Source organism: Pan paniscus, chromosome 7 (genome assembly GCF_029289425.2).
Source record: "Pan paniscus chromosome 7, NHGRI_mPanPan1-v2.0_pri, whole genome shotgun sequence".
Lineage (NCBI taxonomy): Eukaryota > Metazoa > Chordata > Mammalia > Primates > Hominidae > Pan > Pan paniscus.
Genome location: NC_073256.2, coordinates 86453045 through 86472242, shown reverse-complemented (window position 1 = coordinate 86472242; position 19198 = coordinate 86453045). Strand labels below are relative to the sequence as shown.

The 19198-nt window shown below is 39.2% G+C and overlaps 1 protein-coding gene across 4 annotated transcripts in view; it reads right to left on the bottom strand.

Moving 5' to 3' along the window:
* XKR9 (XK related 9) overlaps positions 1-19198 on the bottom strand; it is a 551550-nt gene that overhangs the window by 482264 nt on the left and 50088 nt on the right. For 3 of the 4 annotated variants that reach the window (XM_034966226.2, XM_034966227.2, XM_008956698.4), the window contains exon 4: positions 5090-5785. The exons of the other annotated variant lie outside the window; for it this stretch is intronic. In XM_034966226.2, coding sequence (XP_034822117.1) covers positions 5157-5785 — 629 coding nt within the window. In that variant the 3' untranslated portion in view covers positions 5090-5156. Of the gene's footprint in view, positions 1-5089; positions 5786-19198 lie in introns of those variants that run through there. 4 annotated transcript variants of the gene reach the window in all.

Below are 19198 nucleotides of genomic sequence, written 5' to 3'. Positions count from 1 at the left end.
CATGCCAAATTGTAAAGACCATCGAGGCTAGGAAGAAACTGCATCAACTAATGAGCAAAATAACCAGCTAACATCATAATGACAGGATCAAATTCGAACATAACAATATTAACTTTAAATGTAAATGGACTAAATGCTCCAGTTAAAAGACACAGACTGGCAAATTGGATAAAGAGTCAAGACCCATCAGTGTGCTGTATTCAGGAAACCCATCTCATGTGCAGAGACACACATAGGCTCAAAATAAAAGGATGGAGGAAGATCTACCAAGCAAATGGAAAACAAAAAAGGTAGGTGTTGCAATCGTAGTCTCTGATAAAACAGACTTTAAACCAACAAACATCAAAAGAGACAAAGAAGGTCATTACATAATGGTAAAGGGATCCATTCAACAAGAAGAGCTCACTGTCCTAAATATATATGCACCCAATACAGGAGCACCCAGATTCATAAAGCAAGTCCTGAGTGACCTACAAAGAGACTTAGATTCCCACACAATAATAATGGGAGACTTTAACACCTCATTGTCAACATTAGACAGATCAACGAGACAGAAAGTTAACAAGGATACCCAGGAATTGCACTCACCCCTGCACCAAGCGGACCTAATAGACACCTACAGAACTCTCCACCCCAAATCAACAGAATATACATTTTTTTCAGTACCACACCACACCTATTCCAAAATTGACCACATACTTGGAAGTAAAGCTCTCCTCAGCAAATGTAAAAGATCAGAAATTATGACAAACTGTCTCTCAGACCACAGTGCAATCAAACTAGAACTCAGGATTAAGAAACTCACTCAAAACCACTCAACTACATGGAAACTGAACAACCTGCTCCTGAATGACTACTGGGTACATAACGAAATAAAGGCAGAAATAAAGATGTTCTTTGAAACCAACGAGAACAAAGACAAAACATACCAGAATCTCTGGGACACATTCAAGGCAGTGTATAGAGGGAAATTTATAGCACTAAATGCCCACAAGAGAAAGCAGGAAAGATCCAAAATTGACACCCTAACATCACAATTAAAAGAACTAGAAAAGCAAGGGCAAACACATTCAAAAGCTAGCAGAAGGCAAGAAATAACTAAAATCAGAGCAGAACTGAAGGAAATAGAGACACAAAAAACCCTTCAAAAAATTAATGAATCCAGGAGCTGGTTTTTTGAAAGGATCAACAAAATTGATAGACCGCTAGCAAGACTAATAAAGAAGAAAAGAGAGAAGAATCAAATAGACACAATAAAAAATGATAAAGGGGACATCACCACTGATCCCACAGAAATACAAACTACCATCAGAGAATACTACAAACACCTCTATGCAAATAAACTACAAAATCTAGAAGAAATGGATAAATTCCTCGACACATACACCCTCCCAACACTAACCCAGGAAGAAGTTGAATCTCTGAATAGACCAATAACAGGATCTGAAATTGTGGCAATAATCAATAGCTTACCAACCAAAAAGAGTCCAGGACCAGATGGATTCACAGCCGAATTCTACCAGAGGTACAAGGAGGAACTGGTACCATTCCTTCTGAAACTATTCCAATCAATAGAAAAAGAGGGAATCCTCCCTAACTCATTTTAGGAGGCCAGCATCATCCGGTTACCAAAGCCTGGCAGAGACACAACCAAAAAAGAGAATTTTAGACCAATATCCTTGAGGAACATTGATGCAAAAATCCTCAATAAAATACTGGCAAACTGAATCCAGCAGCACATCAAAAAGCTTATCCACCATGATCAAGTGGGCTTCATCCCTGGGATGCAAGGCTGGTTCAATATACGCAAATCAAGAAATGTAATCCAGCATATAAACAGAACCAAAGACAAAAACCACATGATTATCTCAATAGATGCAGAAAAGGCCTTTGACAAAATTCAACAACTCTTCATGCTAAAAACTCTCAATAAATTAGGTATTGATGGGACGTATCTCAAAATAATAAGAGCTATCTATGACAACCCCACAGCCAATATCATACTGAATGGGCAAAAACTGGAAGCATTCCCTTTGAAAACTGGCACAAGACAAGGATGCCCTCTCTCACCACTCCTATTCAACATAGTGTTGGAAGTTCTGGCCAGGGCAATTAGGCAAGAGAAGGAAATAAAGGGTATTCAATTAGGAAAAGAGGAAGTCAAATTGTCCCTGTTTGCAGATGACATGATTGTATATCTAGAAAACCCCATTGTCTCAGCCCAAAATCTCCTTAAGCTGATAAGCAACTTCGGCAAAGTCTCAGGACACAAAATCAGTGTACAAAAATCACAAGCATTCTTATACACGAATAACAGACAAACAGAGAGCCAAATCATGAGTGAACTCCCATTCACAATTGCTTCAAAGAGAATAAAATACTTAGGAATCCAACTTACAAGGGATGTGAAGGACCTCTTCAAGGACAACTACAAACCACTGCTCAATGAAATAAAAGAGGATACAAACAAATGGAAGAACATTCCATGCTCATGGATAGGAAGAATCAATATCGTGAAAATGGCCATACTGCCCAAGGTAATTTATAGATTCAATGCCATCCCCATCAAGCTACCAATGACTTTCTTCACAGAATTGGAAAAAACTACTTTAAAGTTCATATGGAACCAAAAAACAGCCCGCATCGCCAAGTCAATCCTAAGCCAACAGAACAAAGCTGGAGGCATCACGCTACCTGACTTCAAACTATACTACAAGGCTACAGTAACCAAAACAGCATGGTACTGGTACCAAAACAGAGATATAGATCAATGGAACAGAACAGAGCCCTCAGAAATAACGCCGCATATCTACAACTATCTGATCTTTGACAAACCTGACAAAAACAAGCAATGGGGAAAGGATTCCCTATTTAATAAATGGTGCTGGGAAAACTGGCTAGCCATACGTAGAAAGCTGAAACTGGATCCCTTCCTTACACCTTATACAAAAGTTAATTCAAGATGGATTAAAGACTTAAACGTTAGACCTAAAACCATAAAAACCCTAGAAGAAAACCTAGGCATTACCATTCAGGACATAGGCATGGGCAAGGACTTCATGTCTAAAACACCAAAAGCAATGGCAACAAAAGCCAAAATTGACAAATGGGATCTAATTAAAATAAAGAACTTCTGCACAGCAAAAGAAATTACCATCAGAGTGAACAGGCAACCTACAAAATGGGAGAAAATGTTCGCAACCTACTCATCTGACAAAGGGCTAATATCCAGAATCTACAATGAACTCAAACAAATTTACAAGAAAAAAACAAACAATCCCATCGAAAAGTGGGCGAAGGACATGAACAGACACTTCTCAAAAGAAGACATTTATGCAGCCAAAAAACACATGAAAAAATGCTCACCATCACTGGCCATCAGAGAAATGCAAATCAAAGCCACAATGAGATACCATCTCACACCAGTTAGAATGGTGATCATTAAAAAGTCAGGAAACAACAGGTGCTGGAGAGGATGTGGAGAAATAGGAACACTTTTACACTGTTGCTGGGTTTGTAAACTAGTTCAACCATTGTGGAAGTCAGTGTGGCGATTCCTCAGGGATCTAGAACTAGAAATACCATTTGACCCAGCCATCCCATTACTGGGTATATACCCAAACGATTATAAATCATGCTGCTATAAAGACACATGCACATGTATGTTTATTGCAGCACTATTCACAATAGCAAAGACTTGGAACCAACCCAAATGTCCAACAATCATAGACTGGATTAAGAAAATGTGGCACATATACACCATGGAATACTATGCAGCCATAAAAAATGATGAGTTCATGTCCTTTGTAGGGACATGGATGAAGCTGGAAATCATCATTCTCAGTAAACTATCGCAAGAACAAAAAACCAAACACTGCATATTCTCACTCATAGGTGGGAACTGAACAATGAGAACACATGGACACAGGAAGGGGATCATCACACTCTGGGGACTGTTGTGGGGTGGGGGGAGCAGGGAGGGATAGCTTTAGGAGATATACCTAATGATAAATGACAAGTTAATGGGTGCAGCACACCAGCATGGCACATGTATACATATGTAACTAACCTGCACATTGTGCACATGTACCCTAAAACTTAAAGTATAATAATAATAAAATAAAATTTAAAAATTAAAAATAAAAAAATAAACAAAGTCCCCACCACTTCCAAATGCCATCAACATACAAATTTGGAGATTAAGTTTCAAACACATGAAATCTGGGGGGCACATTCAACAACATGGCAACAAGGTATCTAAAGTATTCAAACTCATAGAAACAAAAAATTATAATTTCGGTTGCGAGAGACTTGGGGAAGGAGGAAATGGGGATTTGTTCAATAAATAGAGAATCTTAGTTTTACAAGATGAAAAAGTCCTTGAGATCTGTTGCACAAGGTGAATACAGTTAACACTGGTGAACTGTATACTCAAAGTGATTAAGATGGTAAATTTTATATGTTTTTACCATAATTTTTTAAAAATAAAAATAATTTAGAAATATGATTTAGATACAATTATTCTAGCACAAATAGGATTAATATAATTATATGTTAAGAGTGCATTAATTCAGAAAAGCTAGGAAATAAGTAAATAATGAAATGTCAGACCTCTCAAATGCACACCAATTCTCTTTTGTACTTACTGAATTGGAGATTTCATGGATGAAAGCACAGCAGATGCTAAAAATTTGTTTTCTTCTTTCCCTTCTTTCCCTTTTCCTCTACTCAACCTGTCCCCAACTGCAAATATATGCACTGAAGACAATAAAGGAAAAAATAATAAAGTGTTCTGCTTTTCTCTTCCCTTTGCAGTCCTCCATAACAGGTACAGTAGTATTAGTTCGGGAACAAGGAAAATGGGAGGGAAGCTCAATTCCAGCCTTCTCATTATGAAAACCAGACCATTTCTTATATTTCCGGCTCAAGATGGCAGCTCTACCAGGCAGTAGAAAGATATCTGAGTACTCAAGATCTTCAAAACCAAATGAGAAATTAATTTTAAAAATAAAATACTACTATGTATCTCCTATTTCACTGAACTAATTTCAAATTAAAGGTGGCAAAAATAAGAGACAACACACCCACATAACACACATTTTCTTTACTAACCAATGAAACAAAATATAAGAAAATATATATCATAAATGAATAGCTTATTCCATTAGGAAATATCTCATTCTACATTCTCTTAGAACTGGTTTTCCATCAATTTCATCACATTTTGTTTCTGCACTTCTGTTTGGGTGAAAACTCCCATAATAAACAATAAGAAAAAGAATTCCAAGAAGAAGAGTAAGAACTATAGTTATACTGATAGGTATAAAATAGTCTGGATTAAAAATATTGAGGGGGCAAACCCAGAATACAGTCAATATCCCCAAAGTGCCCAGTACCCTAACAATATAATAACAAGACATTGGACACTTGGTATTCTGTCCCTTAATATTAAAAAATGTAAAGATAAGAATGAATCCAACAACAATCCTATATAAGAATTCCATACTTATACAAGTACAAAACTGGGTGTTGTTTTTAAATGCCCATATTATACCTAACAACCAAAGAAATAACAACAGAAATAAAGCAATCTTAACATTTAAGAATAGTAGAAGTACAACACTCAGCATCCACGATAATAATGTAAACAACTTGTAAAAGAGATATGTGATTTTGGGACATAATGCATTAAGAAGCTTTTTGTCAGGCAAGGATTTTCTTAAAGCTACTTGATAATCAACAGTTGACCAAGAAATAGCACAGCAAGAGACCATGATGGCCGCATCTATAAAACAAAAAAATAAAAAATATATTGTTATAGGAATAATAGAAATATTAAATTACTATATCCCATACATGCTATATCTATATACACACACCCACAAACACGTCACATACTTTACTCTTCTCATCTAATCTTTTGAAGTAGATATTAATATGTCATATTATTATGTATGAGGGAACTGAGGCTTGGAGAGATACACTGCTTGACCCAAGTTGCAAAGCTAGTAAGTTGCAGAACTGAGATTTGAACCTGATTCCAAAGTGGATAGATTTATCCACTATATTAGACTGCTTTATTATGATTTTTTAAAAATTCATGGGACAAATTTTATTGAGCAACTGATATACTGAAAAAAGCATACTCTGTGAGTTAAGAGACTACAGTTATAATCCTAGTTTTTCTAGATGTTTTGACTGTGATTTTAGGCATACACACAATTCACTAAGAGATAATAGCTTCAAGCAGGGATAAGGGAAGGAGAGGAGGAGGGGTAGAGAGAGAGAAAGAGGGTTAAACAGAAAATTTAATATGAGATATTAAACAAGCCCAACTTCCCATATCCTGAAGATATTGAAACAAGTGAATGAGTATGTTCTAAAACTTACAACTTTCTGTAGGATTGATATCTATACCCCATTTTTTCTCAGCAAATAACAGAAAAGTAAGTTAATTACCACTCTCTTTCTTTCTTTCCTTCTTTTTGAGATGGAGTCTCACTCTGTCACCATGACTGGAGTGCAGTGGTGCAATGTTGACCTCCACCTCCCGGGTTCAAGCAATTCACCTGCCTCAGCCTCCTGAGTAGCTGGGCTACAGGCCCACGCCACCACATCAAGCGAATTTCTGTATTTTTAGTACAGATGGAGTTTCACCATGTTGGCCAGGCTGGTCTCAAACTCCTGACCTCAATTGATCCACCCAGCTCAGCCTCCCAAAGGGCTAGGATTACAGGCGTGAGCCACTGCACCTGGCCTACCACTTTCTATATAATATGATTGAAAGGCAGACTTACAAAAATTTATCTATTGATGAAGATAATGAGGACAAGACCTTTATAAATACATTTGCATGCTCTCTTGGTTTTAGCATACACCACTGTACCTCATTAGTCAAACTCTACTGGAGACTGATTTCAGTAATAAAAAAAACTCCAGTCTCCTGCACAGAAGGCTCTGCATAAATTACTCTTTCTCTATTGTAATTCCCATCATGATAAATTGATTCTGTCCATGCAGCGGCAAGGTGAACCCACTGGGTGGTTACAAATCTGGGGGCTCGTCCAGGAATGCCCTTGTGACTACCAGCCCATGGTTCAGTAGCCCCACTCTGGCAATGGATCCAGAGGCCAGCCCAAGTGGCTGCCTAGTTCTCTTGGACTGGGGGTTGACTCTGCTACTCTTGGCAGGGTGCTGCCCACCCAATGTGCATGGATTTAATTGTAATACGGAAATAGTCCTGGTGAGACATCCCGTAACTGTAGCCCCCTCACAGGGTATCTGTAGCTCCATGGCAGAGTGTCTGTAGCTGTAACTCTATTACAAGGTGTCTGGTTTGGTTAGTATCCTAGGCGTTGCCAATGCCTCCTTCTTTCTCCCAAATGGTTCGGTAGCCCCATGATGGTGTGTCTGTCCACAGCCCCATTGTGGGGTCTCTGTTTGTAGCTCCACCACGGGGTGTCTATCTCAGTTCAGCTCCTTCGGGGGTCTTGGTTTGTCTATAGCCCCACTGTGGGGTGTCTGTCTCGGTTCAGCTACTGGGAGTCGTGGTTGGCTCTCCCTAACTAGTAGGAAGTCTTAGTTCAGGAGACTTCTCCTTAATCAGGAAGATTTCAGGGAGATTTCTCAGACTAAGAATAGGAGGATAGTTTAGAAGAGATACTCTTGGAGTTCTTGATTAGGAATCTGATTTGGAAGGCCTTCTGTCCATCTTGTCTTAGTGTATGTTCGTATATGTGGAGGGGATCTCAGAAGGAATTGTCGATGGAAGTCCCACAGTCCTAACTCAGAGAACTTTCCTTGTCTGATTACATTCCATGAGCCCGAAAGAATGCTCAACAGACCTGTCTCAGGGTGACTATCCACTCTTCACCTTGCCCAGAGATCACCGATTGTGAATTACCATTCAGAGGTCATCCTTCCCCACCTGGAGGAGATCAAAGACAACAGGGGACCAAGAGGAGAAAATTTGAGCTTTGCCAGGTTGATATTGGGTGCTGAATGAGGTGACTGGTGTCTGTTTTGTTACGTGTATTTTGCTAGACGGAAAATGTTAATTCAGTTCCCCATGCAGCCCATTAGGCAACATCTTGAAAAATTGAGAATCTTTTGTCTATGGTTCCATAAAACAGAAAAAGTGGCTTTTGTAAAGTGGCTTGAACCCCACAACTATGGCACATCAAGCAGGGTCATCAAAAGTTGCTCCATTCTTCTGGAAGCTGCAGAGAAAAGGAACCTGGAAACCTGGTATGCCAGCAAAAAAAAAAAGCAATGAAATTCTTACCAGCCAAGTTTCTGGTCTCTTTCTCTCTCTGTCTTTCTCTGTGTGTGTATGTAAATGGTAGACATCACTATTTGTCTCCTCTGCATGAGTCTGATTGATAGAAAAAAGGATTTGTGAAGCTACTCAGGCTGTAGCAAATCTGGTGTGCTTTGTGCTAAGAATTTGTCTTTCTGTGTCATTCTGTAATAGGTATCACAGGATACAATGATGGTTTAGGGTCCCTATAAGGCTGCTTTTCAAGCCAGCCCAGCAGGCTGGTCAGTTACAAACTTTGCTGTGGGACCCTGACACCAATACTGGATGAAATTTCTCTATCTTGTGTTGTGTCCTTAAGAGCTTAACCTTGTGACCATGTGGGGATACTTTCCCTTGGTTTCTGCCATCCAGAGGACAGTAATTTTACGGTTCATATCATAGCCCTAAAATTATCTTGAGCAGTTAAGAGCCTCTGCAAGCTTGAAATTGGCTGCTTTAGACTTCTGGGAAGAGCAATAGAAACTGCTCAATGCTGTGTAGCTCAGTAGCTAAGGCTTTGTCTTTTGACAATGGTAGTCCAGATTCAATTCTTGGCTTCCGGAATAATTTCTCTCTGGTTTATTATTTGTGTAACTTTGCCACAGATTAAGGTTTTCTTCCCCTCAACAATCGCTTCTGAGTTCCTGTCTTGAATTTTCCTTTCTCTGAACTACCCTTGGGGAGATTATAAATCTTATTTTTAAAAAAAATGCTTACCATCTCTTTAAAACACTTTATGCATCCATGGTTAAGTTATAACCTTAGTTAAAAATTATTAATTTCATGTGGAAAATTACCTGTGGTAGAATTCAAAAGCCAGAATTATTGGCTGTTCTGGCTAGAGTCTGGTAATAAGAAATTTAAAAGAATTTTTCTTTAGAAAAAAAGAGCTCTATGGAGAAAACTGTAAAGGGCTCTAAAAAGGTTTATAAAAATATTACCTTATGGTCAAACTAATTTAAACTACATAGATTTATAATATTTTATTTTAAAAACTAGCTTTAACATTGAAGATACACTAATGAAAATATGAAATTTGGTTTTCTCATTTGAAAAAGATTTTTATGTAATATTAAAAGATAATGAAAGGGTTTTTTTTGCCCCTTTGGGTAAATGGCAGGGAAAAAGGGGGAGGAAGGACAAGGTATCAGTTGGCCTCATGCTATCTCCATTGGGTCTTGTTTGGAAAACTAAAACTCTTCAGAGTAAAGGATTTTGCCTTAAAAAATATATTTTTTTCGAGTTACCACCTCGGATAAGTAAATAAACTGTGATCCTATTTTGTGATTTCCAGTGTTTTAAGCCTTTGATATCTGACAAACTTTCCAAAATCAAATTATAAAGTATGTCACTTTCTGACCTAATTAAACCTTTAGACATTAGGTCCCCTGAAGTCCAAAAATGATGTGTTGGCTTATCTGGTATAAAAATCATACAGGAAGCACTATCAAATTTAAAATGGTGTTTGGCTTTCTTTGGGCTGTATTTGTGTAAATGTGTTATAGGTACATGCTCCAAAATTATGTGACACTCCGATAATTCTGATATGACTTAGTATATGATGTCATTAATAATTATAATTATGTTAAATAATTGTGTACCACAGAGGTAACAGATTTTCTTGTCAATTGTGTCTTTAACTATGGCTGCCCTAAGATTTTTTGTCATCCATAGGCAATTGTTGCCTTATTTTGATCCTCTTTAAATGGTGGTTTCCTAATCAGCTACAAAACTTTGACAGGTGCTCTTGAATGCAAATTTCTTATAACTTTGGAATTTATGACATTAGAATAAAGAGAAAAAACTTCCAAGACTCCCGCAGAGAGTTGAAATGTTCATGAATATCAAGCAGAACAGGAGTTAACTGAACTATTAGAAGACTAAAGTAATCTTTTTCTGACTTTTTTGCATAAAACATTGCTGATCCTTTTTGTTTTCCAGAGCCAAGAAAACTTTTCTTTTGAGATATTTATAGCTTTTAACAATTTAGTAAAATACATTCCTATGAACAAAATTTGGAGCATATTTGTCTCTCTACCTTGGAAACTATTTGTGAGTATTCTCAACTTACGGCAGTATAGTTATTTGCATAAGTGCCATAAGAATCTGTTTTCTTTTGTAACAGGACACAATTGGAGAAACTGGTTATTTTACCAAGGCTTTGACTGGAATGGCATACTTTCTTTAAATAATCGAGGTTGACTTATAGAGCCAATAACAGCCCCTTGGGAAATCTGGCCTCATACTCTGTCCACACAGTCCCTGTACAAGGTTCCTGATCTGTGGTAAGTAAAGAATGTCACTTTCTAATAGGCCTAGGAGCCCCGAGTTATTCTGGGACCTCAAGAGGAGAGGAATTTTCCCAACTCATAGGTATTTGAGGTACAAGCCCACAGCTGCGCTCGGCTTTAAAATATCTTATCCGAGATTCCTTATGGAACAGAGTTCACCAAAGCCAATTTTAAAAAGCCTATGTGAAAAATAATCTTGCTGCACTGTATGCAATAATTAGGCCAATTACAATAAGACTAAAGTTCATTTTGTAAACAAATTAGTTCTATCATGATTTGTTTTTAATAAAAATGGGGACTGGAGAGAGAAAAATTATGCTTCAAAAGAAAAAACTATAGTACACCTGTTGTTAGCTGTTCTTGAGTTTTTTTCTGCAGTTTGGACAAAATCCTAAATTCTTTGTGGGCTACAAGTTCCCAAACTAATGCTCTCAGATTTTTACTTTTAAAACTGGGAACTGCACTCCTTATCCTAGAGTCATCATTTACCTTATAGTATACTATTCCCTTAAATGCTGTACTAAAACTATAAATGACAATACTAACGCCTTTAACATGCAAGCCTTGGAAGCCCAGCCTTCCCTGTGTGAGTATGATCAGACAGTTGCAAAGTGGTTCCACTCCTCTCACCTTGGGGTCAACACCTACCCCCACTATGCCCCTGATCAGCAGGAAGAAGTTAGAGAAGTCTTTGCCCTTTTTCCATCTTCATTAGCCAACACCTTAAGATTAAGAGTTATAAAACCTAAAGAGAGGGATTGAAACCACCATTGCAAAATTACACCTTAGACAGTGAAAGAGACCTGACCTAACTAACTCCATCTTGCTTCTAACCTCCAAGCTCTCCTTGTTCATTCCTGGGCATAGGTTGATCTAACTTTGGGAGGAACATAGTTTCTAGTTTCTAGTTTAAAAAAAGATAACAGGCCTTTCCCAAAACAAGCCTCTTTCTTGCCTGGAGATTAGACTGCCTTTGTAGGACTAACAAATTAGCCACGAGATTAGAAATTATAGTTTAGGAGTCATGCAGCTGAAAGCTACAAGATTCTGACCCTACCTGAACTGCTCCTAAGATCAGTGCTTGAGATATTTTGCAGACCTGCACTTAATGGATCAGGTGGCACTACCCAGATCGATAAACTGACTCATCTGATCTTGTAGCCCCCACCCAAGAACTGATTCAGCACAAGAAGACAGTTTCTCCTCCCTATGATTTCAACACTGACCTGACCAATCGGCACTCCCAGCTCACGGGCTTCCCCTACCCACTAAGTTGTCCTTAAAAACCCTGATCCGCAGGCCAGGCGCGGTGGTTCATGCCTGTAATCCCAGCACTTTGGGAGGCCGAGGCGGGCAGATCATGAGGTAAGGAGTTCAAGACCAGCCTGGCCAATATGGTGAAACCCCATCTCAACTAAAAATATACAATTAGGCAGGCGTGGTGGTGTGTGCCTGTAGTCCCAGCCACTCAGGAGGCTGAGGAAGAAGAATCGACAGAATCCGGGAGGCGGAGGTTGCAGTGAGCCAAGATCGCGCCACTGCACTCCAGCCTGGGTGACAGAGCGAGACTCTGTCTCAAAACAAACAAAAAAACTCTGATCCTCAAATGCTGGGGGAGACTGACTTAAGTAATAATAAAACTCTGAGGTCCTGAAAAAAAAAAAAAAAACTTGTCTTCTTTAATTCAAAAATATTTTAGTTAAAATATAATTTTCCCCTAAATTGCCCCATGATATCTTTTTTATAATGTTTTGATTTTTATCAAATTAACACATAAACAAAGGGACTTCCAGAAGTTCATGGAAAATGGAACTAAAAGATAAAAACAAAAAATATAAACTTAATTTTTTAACATAAGCTCCATCAAGATCAAGACATTTCTATAAACCATAATACCAGCCATATAGTCCATCCAAAAGAATCGAGGGTCCTGGAAATTTAACCATGTCAATGCAGTCTTTTTTTATATTATTAACTTAAGAAAAATGAGTGCCTTTTAAGAGATTTTTTTAAGGAAACAAAAAGAAGTCAGAAAAATCCAAATCAGGACTGTAAGGTGGATATCTAATGATTTCCCATCAAAACTCTCACAAAATTGCCTTTGTTTGATGAGAGGAGCAGCAGGAGCATTGCCATGATGGAGATGGACTCTCTGGTAAAGCTTCCTTGGGCTTTTTTCTGCTAAAGCTTTAGCTAATTTTCTCAAAATACTCACCATAAGCAAATGTTATTGTTCTTTGGCCCTCCAGAAAGTCAACGAGCTAAATGTCTTGAGCATTCCAAAAAACTCTTTGGTACCTTTGCTCTTGACCAATCCACTCTTGCTTTGACTGGACCACTTCCACTTCTTGGTAGCCATTGCTTTGATTGTAATTTGTCCTCAGAATCATACTGGTAAAGCCATGTTTCCATCTCCTGTTACAGTTCTTCAAAGAAATGCTTCAGGATCTTAATACCATTTGTTTAAAATTTTCATTGAATGCTCTATTCTTACCTGCAGCTAATCTGGGTGCAAGAGTTTGGGCACCCATTGAGTGAAAAGTTCGCTCAACTGTAATTTTTCATTCAGAACTCTGTGTGCTGAACCAAGTAAGAGGTCTACAGTGTGGGCTATAAATGTTTCTGCTGTTAATTGTCAGTCCTCTGCAATTCAGGCACGAACAAAATTATTTTTTTCTTCATGAATTGACGCGGATGATCTGCCACTAAGGTATTCAACATTGTTTCATCCATTCTTAAAATGAGCTATCTATTTGTAAGCTGCTGATTTCTTTGGGGCATTGTCCCCATAATGTATTTACAAAGTATCAATGATTTCACCATTCTTCCAACCAAGCTTAACCATAAATTTGATGTGTGTTTTTGCTTCATTTTTAATATTAACAGAATTCATATTGCTGTGATGGGGCACTTTCCAAACTGCTACCTTGTCCTTCTTAGTGCCTCAAATTGGATTCTGCTCAGACACATTATAATAAGTTAGATTGAGTTTATCTGGGTAGAAAGAAAATGTAAAATCCATTTGTAGTTTTTTTCATAATATGCATTTTCCATGAACTTTTTGTTGTTGTTTTGTTGTTGTTGAGATGGAGTCTCACTGTGTCATCCAGGCTGGAGTACAGTGATGCAATCTAGGCTCACTACAACCTCCGCCTCCTGGGTTCAATTGACTCTCCTGCCTCAGCCTCCTGAGTAGCTGGTATTACAGGCGACCACTACCATGCCCAGCTAATTTTTGTATTTTTAGTAGAGACAGGGTTTCACAATGTTGGCCAGGCTGGTCTTGAACTCCTGACCTCAAGTGATCTGCTCGCCTCAGCCTCCCAAAGTGCTGGGATTACAGCCATGAGCCACCACACCCAGCCCCATGAACTTTTTTAAGTCCTCTCGTACATCGTTTTTTAAAAGTCAAGAAGTTCTACAGAGTATATAAGAAAAATGGCAGTACCTTGCTCTACATCTCCTCACCCCTCAACTGTAACCCCCAGAAGAAATCACTATCAACTCTTCTAGATTTTCTCCTGACATCTATTTTCATATTTATAAATAAAATATATATTGTGCTGAATTTATTTTGTACACTGTTTATTGATTTCCTATTTGGAAAGAGGAAATGTTAACACATACACACATATATACACACACTTCTTCCATTTTCCTTTCCCTCCCCCATCCACCCAAAAGAGCAACATCACAATTTCTGGTAAATAAATATTTGGTGTTTGCCTTATGATATGGTTTGGCTTTGCGTCCCCACCCAAATCTCATCTTGAATTGTAATCCCATAATTCTGACATGTCATGGGAGGGACCCAGAGGGAGGTAACTGAATCACAGGGGAAGTTTCCCCCATGCTATTCTCATGATAGTAAGTTCTCATGAGATCTGATGGTTTCATAAAGGGCCTCTGCCTTCACTTTGCTCTCATTTTTCTTCCTGGTGCCATGTAAAGAAGGATGTGTTTGCTTCCCTGTCTGCCATGATTGTAAGTTTCCTGAGGCCCCTACCAGCATTGCAGAACTGTGAGTCGATTAAACTTCTTTATAAATTACCCAATCTCAGCCAGCTTTTTATAGCAGCATGAGAACATACTAATACAGTATATTGGTAATAGAAGTGGGGTGCTGCTATAAAGATACCCAAAAAAAGAGAACCCAGACTAAGATGGCCAAATATGAAAAGCTCCGGTCTGCAGCTCCCAACAAGACCAATGCAGAAGGTGGGTGATTTCTGCATTTCCAACTGAGGTACCAGTTCATCTCATTGGGACTGGTTAGACAGTGGGTGCAGACCATGGAGAGCGAGCAGAAGCAGGGTGGGTTGTCACCTCACCCATGAAGTGCAAGGGGCCAGGGACCTCCCTCTCCTAGCCAAGGGAAGCCGTGAGGGACTGTGCTATCAGGCCCAGATACTATGCTTTTTCCCACGGTTTTTGCAACCTGTAGACCAGGAGAACCTTCATGTGCCTACACCACCAGGGCCCTGGGGTTTCAAGCACAAAACTGGGCAGCTATTTGGGCAGACACCAAGCTAGCTGCAGGAGTTTTTTTTTTTTTCCCTACCCCAGTGGCACTTGGAAAACCAGCAAGACAGAACTGTTCACTCCCCTGGAAAGGGAACTGAAGCCAGGGAGCCAAGTGGTCTCACTCAGTGGGTCCTACACCCAGGGAGCCCAGCAAGCTAAGAACCACTGACTTGAAATTCTCGCTGCCAGCATAGCAGTCTGAAGTCGACCTGGATGATCAAGCTTGGTGCAGGGAGAGGCGTGCGCCATTACTGAGGCTTCAGTAGGCGGCTTTCCCCTGACAGTGTTGAGGAAGCCCAGAAGTTCAGATTGGGCAGAACTCACCACAGCACAGCAAAATGGCTGTGGCCAGAGTGCCTCTCTAGATTCCTTCTCACTGGGCAGGGCATCTCTGAAGAAAAGGCAGCAGCCCCAGTCAGGGGCTTACGGATAAAATTCCCATCTGCCTGGGACAGAACACCTCGGTGAAGGGGCAGTTGTGGGTGCAGTTTCAGCGGACTTAAAAACGTTCCCACCGCCACTGCACTCCCGCCTGGGCCACAGAGCGAGACTCCGTCTCAAAAAAAAAAAAAACGTTCCCACCTACTGGCTCTGAAGAGAGCAGTGGATCTCCCAGCACATTGTTTAAGCTCTGATAAGGGACAGACTGCCTCCTCAAGTGAGTCCCTGACTCCTGTGCCTCCTGACTGGGAGGCGCATCCCAGCGGGGGTTGACAGACACCTCATACAGTAGAGCTCCAGCTGACATAAGGCTGGTGCCCCTCTGGGACAAAGCTTCTGGAGGAAGGAGCAGGCAGCAATCTTTGCTGTTCTGCAGCCTCCGCTGGTGATACCCAGGAAAACAGGGTCTGGACTGGACCTCCAGAAAACTCCAGCAGATCTGAAGAAGAGGGGCCTGACTGTTAAAAGAAAAAACTAACAAACAGAAAGCAATAAAATCAACATCAACATCAACAAAAAGGACACCCAACCAAAAACCACATCCAAAGGTCATCAGCATCAAAGAGCAAAGGTAGATAAATCCACGAAGATGAGGAATAACCAGCACAAAAATGCTGAAAATTCCAAAAGCCAAAATATCTCTTCTCTTACAAAGGATCGTGGCTCCTCTCCAGCAAGGGCACAAAACAGGATAGAGAATGAGAATGAGTTTGACGAATTGACAGAAGTAGGCTTCAGAAGGTGGGTAACAATAAACTCCTCTGAGCTAAAGGAGCATGTTTTAATGCAATGCAAGGAAGCTAAGAACCTTGATAACAGATTACAGGAACTGCTAACTGGAATAATCAGTTTAGAGAAGAACATAAATGAACTGATGGAGCTGAAAAACACAGCACAAGAACTTCATGCAGCATACACAAGTATCAATAGCCAAATCAATCAAGCAGAAGGAACAATATCAGAGTTTGAAGATCAACTTAAAGAAATAAGGCATGAAAACAAGATTAGAGAAAACAAAATGAAAAGGAATGAACAAAGCCTCGAAGAAATATGGGACTCTGTGAAAAGACCAAACTTACGATTCACTGGTATATCTGAAAATGATGAAGAGAATGGAAGCAAAGTAAAAAAAAACATTTCAGGATATTATCCAGAAGAACTTCCCCAACCTAGCAAGACAGGCCAACATTCAAATTCGGGAAATACAGAGTGTACCCCTAAGATATCCTCAAGAAGAGCAACCACAAGACACATAACCATCAGATTCTCCAAGGTTGAAATGAAGGAAAAAATGTTAAGGGCAGCCAGAGAGAAAGGCCAGGTCATCTACAAAGAGAAGCCCCTCAGACTAACAACAGATCTCTCTGCAGAAACCCTACAAGCCAGAACACAGTGGGAGCCAATATTCAACATTTTAAATAAAAGAATTTTTAACTCAGAATTTCATACCCAGCCAAACTAAGTGTCATAAGTAAAGGAGAAATAAAATTCTTTACAGACAAGCAAATGCTGAGGGATTTTGTCACCACCAGGCATACCTTACAAGAGCTCCTGAAGGAAGCACTAAATATGGAAAGGAAAAACTGGTACTAGCCACTGCAAAAACACACGAAATTATAAAGACCTATGACACTATGAAGAAACTGCATCAACTAATGTGCAAAATAACCAGCTAGCATCATGATGACAGGATCAAATTCACACATAATAGTATTAACCTTAAATGTAAATGGGCTAAATGCTCCAATTAAAAGACACAAACTGGCAAGTTGGATAAAAAGTCAAGACCCGTCCATGTGCCATATTCAGGAGACCCAGCCTCATGTGCACACATAGGCTCACAATAAAGGGATGGAGGAATATTTACCAAGCAAATGGAAAGCAAAAAAAAAATCAGGGGTTGCAATGCTAGTCTCTGATAAAATAGACTTTAAACCAACAAAAATCAAAAAAGACAAAGAAGGGCATTACATATTGGTAAAGGGATCAACGCAACAAGAAGACCTAACTATCCTAAATATATATGCACCCAATTCAGGAGCATCCAGATTCATAAAGCAAGTTCTTAGAGATGTACAAAGAGACTTAGACTCCCACACAATAACAGTGGGAGACTTTATACCCCACTGTCAATATTAGATCAATGAGACAGAAAATTAACAAGGATATTCAGGACTTGAACTCAGCTCTGGACCAAGAGGACCTAATAGACATCTACACAATTCTCCACCCCAAATCAACAGAATATACATTCTTCTCAGCACCACACAGCACTTATTCTAAAATCGACAACATAATTGGAAGCGAAACCCTCCTCAGGAAATGCAAAAGAATGGAAATCATAACAAACAGTCTCTCAGACCACAGTGCAATCAAATTAGAACTCAGGATTAAGAAACTCACTCAAAACTGCAAAACTACATGGAAACTGAACAACCTGCTCCTGAATGACTACTGGGTAAATAACAAAATAAAGACAGAAATAAATAAGTTATTTGAAACCAATGAGAACAAAGACACAACATACCAGAATCTCTGGGACACAGCTAAAGCAGTGTTTGGAGGGAAATTGATAGCACTAAATGCTCACATCAGAAACTGAGAAAAATCTAAAATCAACACCCTAATATCACAATTAAAAGAACTAGAAAAGCAAGAGCAAACAAATTCAAAAGCTAGCAGAAGACAAGAAATAACTAAGCTCAGAGCAGAACTGAAGGAGATAGAGAAACGAAAAACCCTTCAAAAAAATCAATGAATCCAGAAGGTGGTTTTTTGAAAAGATTAACAAAATAGATACACCGCTAGCAAGACTAATAAAGAAGAAAAGAGAGAAGAATCAAATAGACACAATAAAAAATGATAAAGGGGATATCACCGCTGATCACACAAAAATACAAACTTCCCTCAGAGAATACTATAAACACCTCTATGCAAATAAACTAGAAAATCTTGAAGAAATGGATAAATTCCTGGACACACACGCCCTCCCAAGACGAAACTGGGAAGAAGTCAAATCCCTGAATAGACCAATAACAAGTTTTGAAATTGAGGCAGTAATTAAGAGCCTACCAACCAAACAAAGCCCAGGACAAAAGGGATTCACAGTTGAATTCTACCAGAGGTACAAAGAGGAGCTGGTACCATTCCTTGGAGAACTATTCCAAACAATAGAAAAGAGGGACTCCTCCCTAACTCATTTTATAGGCCAGCATCATCCTGTCACCAAAACATGGCAGAGACACAACAAAAAGAAAAGAAAATTTCAGGCCAATATCCCTGATGAACATTGATGCAGAAATCCTCAATAAAATACTGGCAAACTGTATCCAGCAGCACATCAAAAAGCTTAGCTACCACGATCAAGTCAGCTTCATCCCTGGGATGAACAGCTGGTTCAATATACGCAAATCAATAAACATAATTAGTCACGTAAACAGAACCAATGACAAAAACCATATGATTATCTCAACAGATGCAGAAAAGGCCTTCAATACAATTCAACACCCCTTCATGCTAAAAACACTCAATAAACTAGGTATTGATGAAACATATCTCAAAATAATAAGAGCTATTTATGGCATATCCATAGCCAATATCATACTGAATGGGCAAAAGCTGGAAGCATTCCCTTTGAAAACCA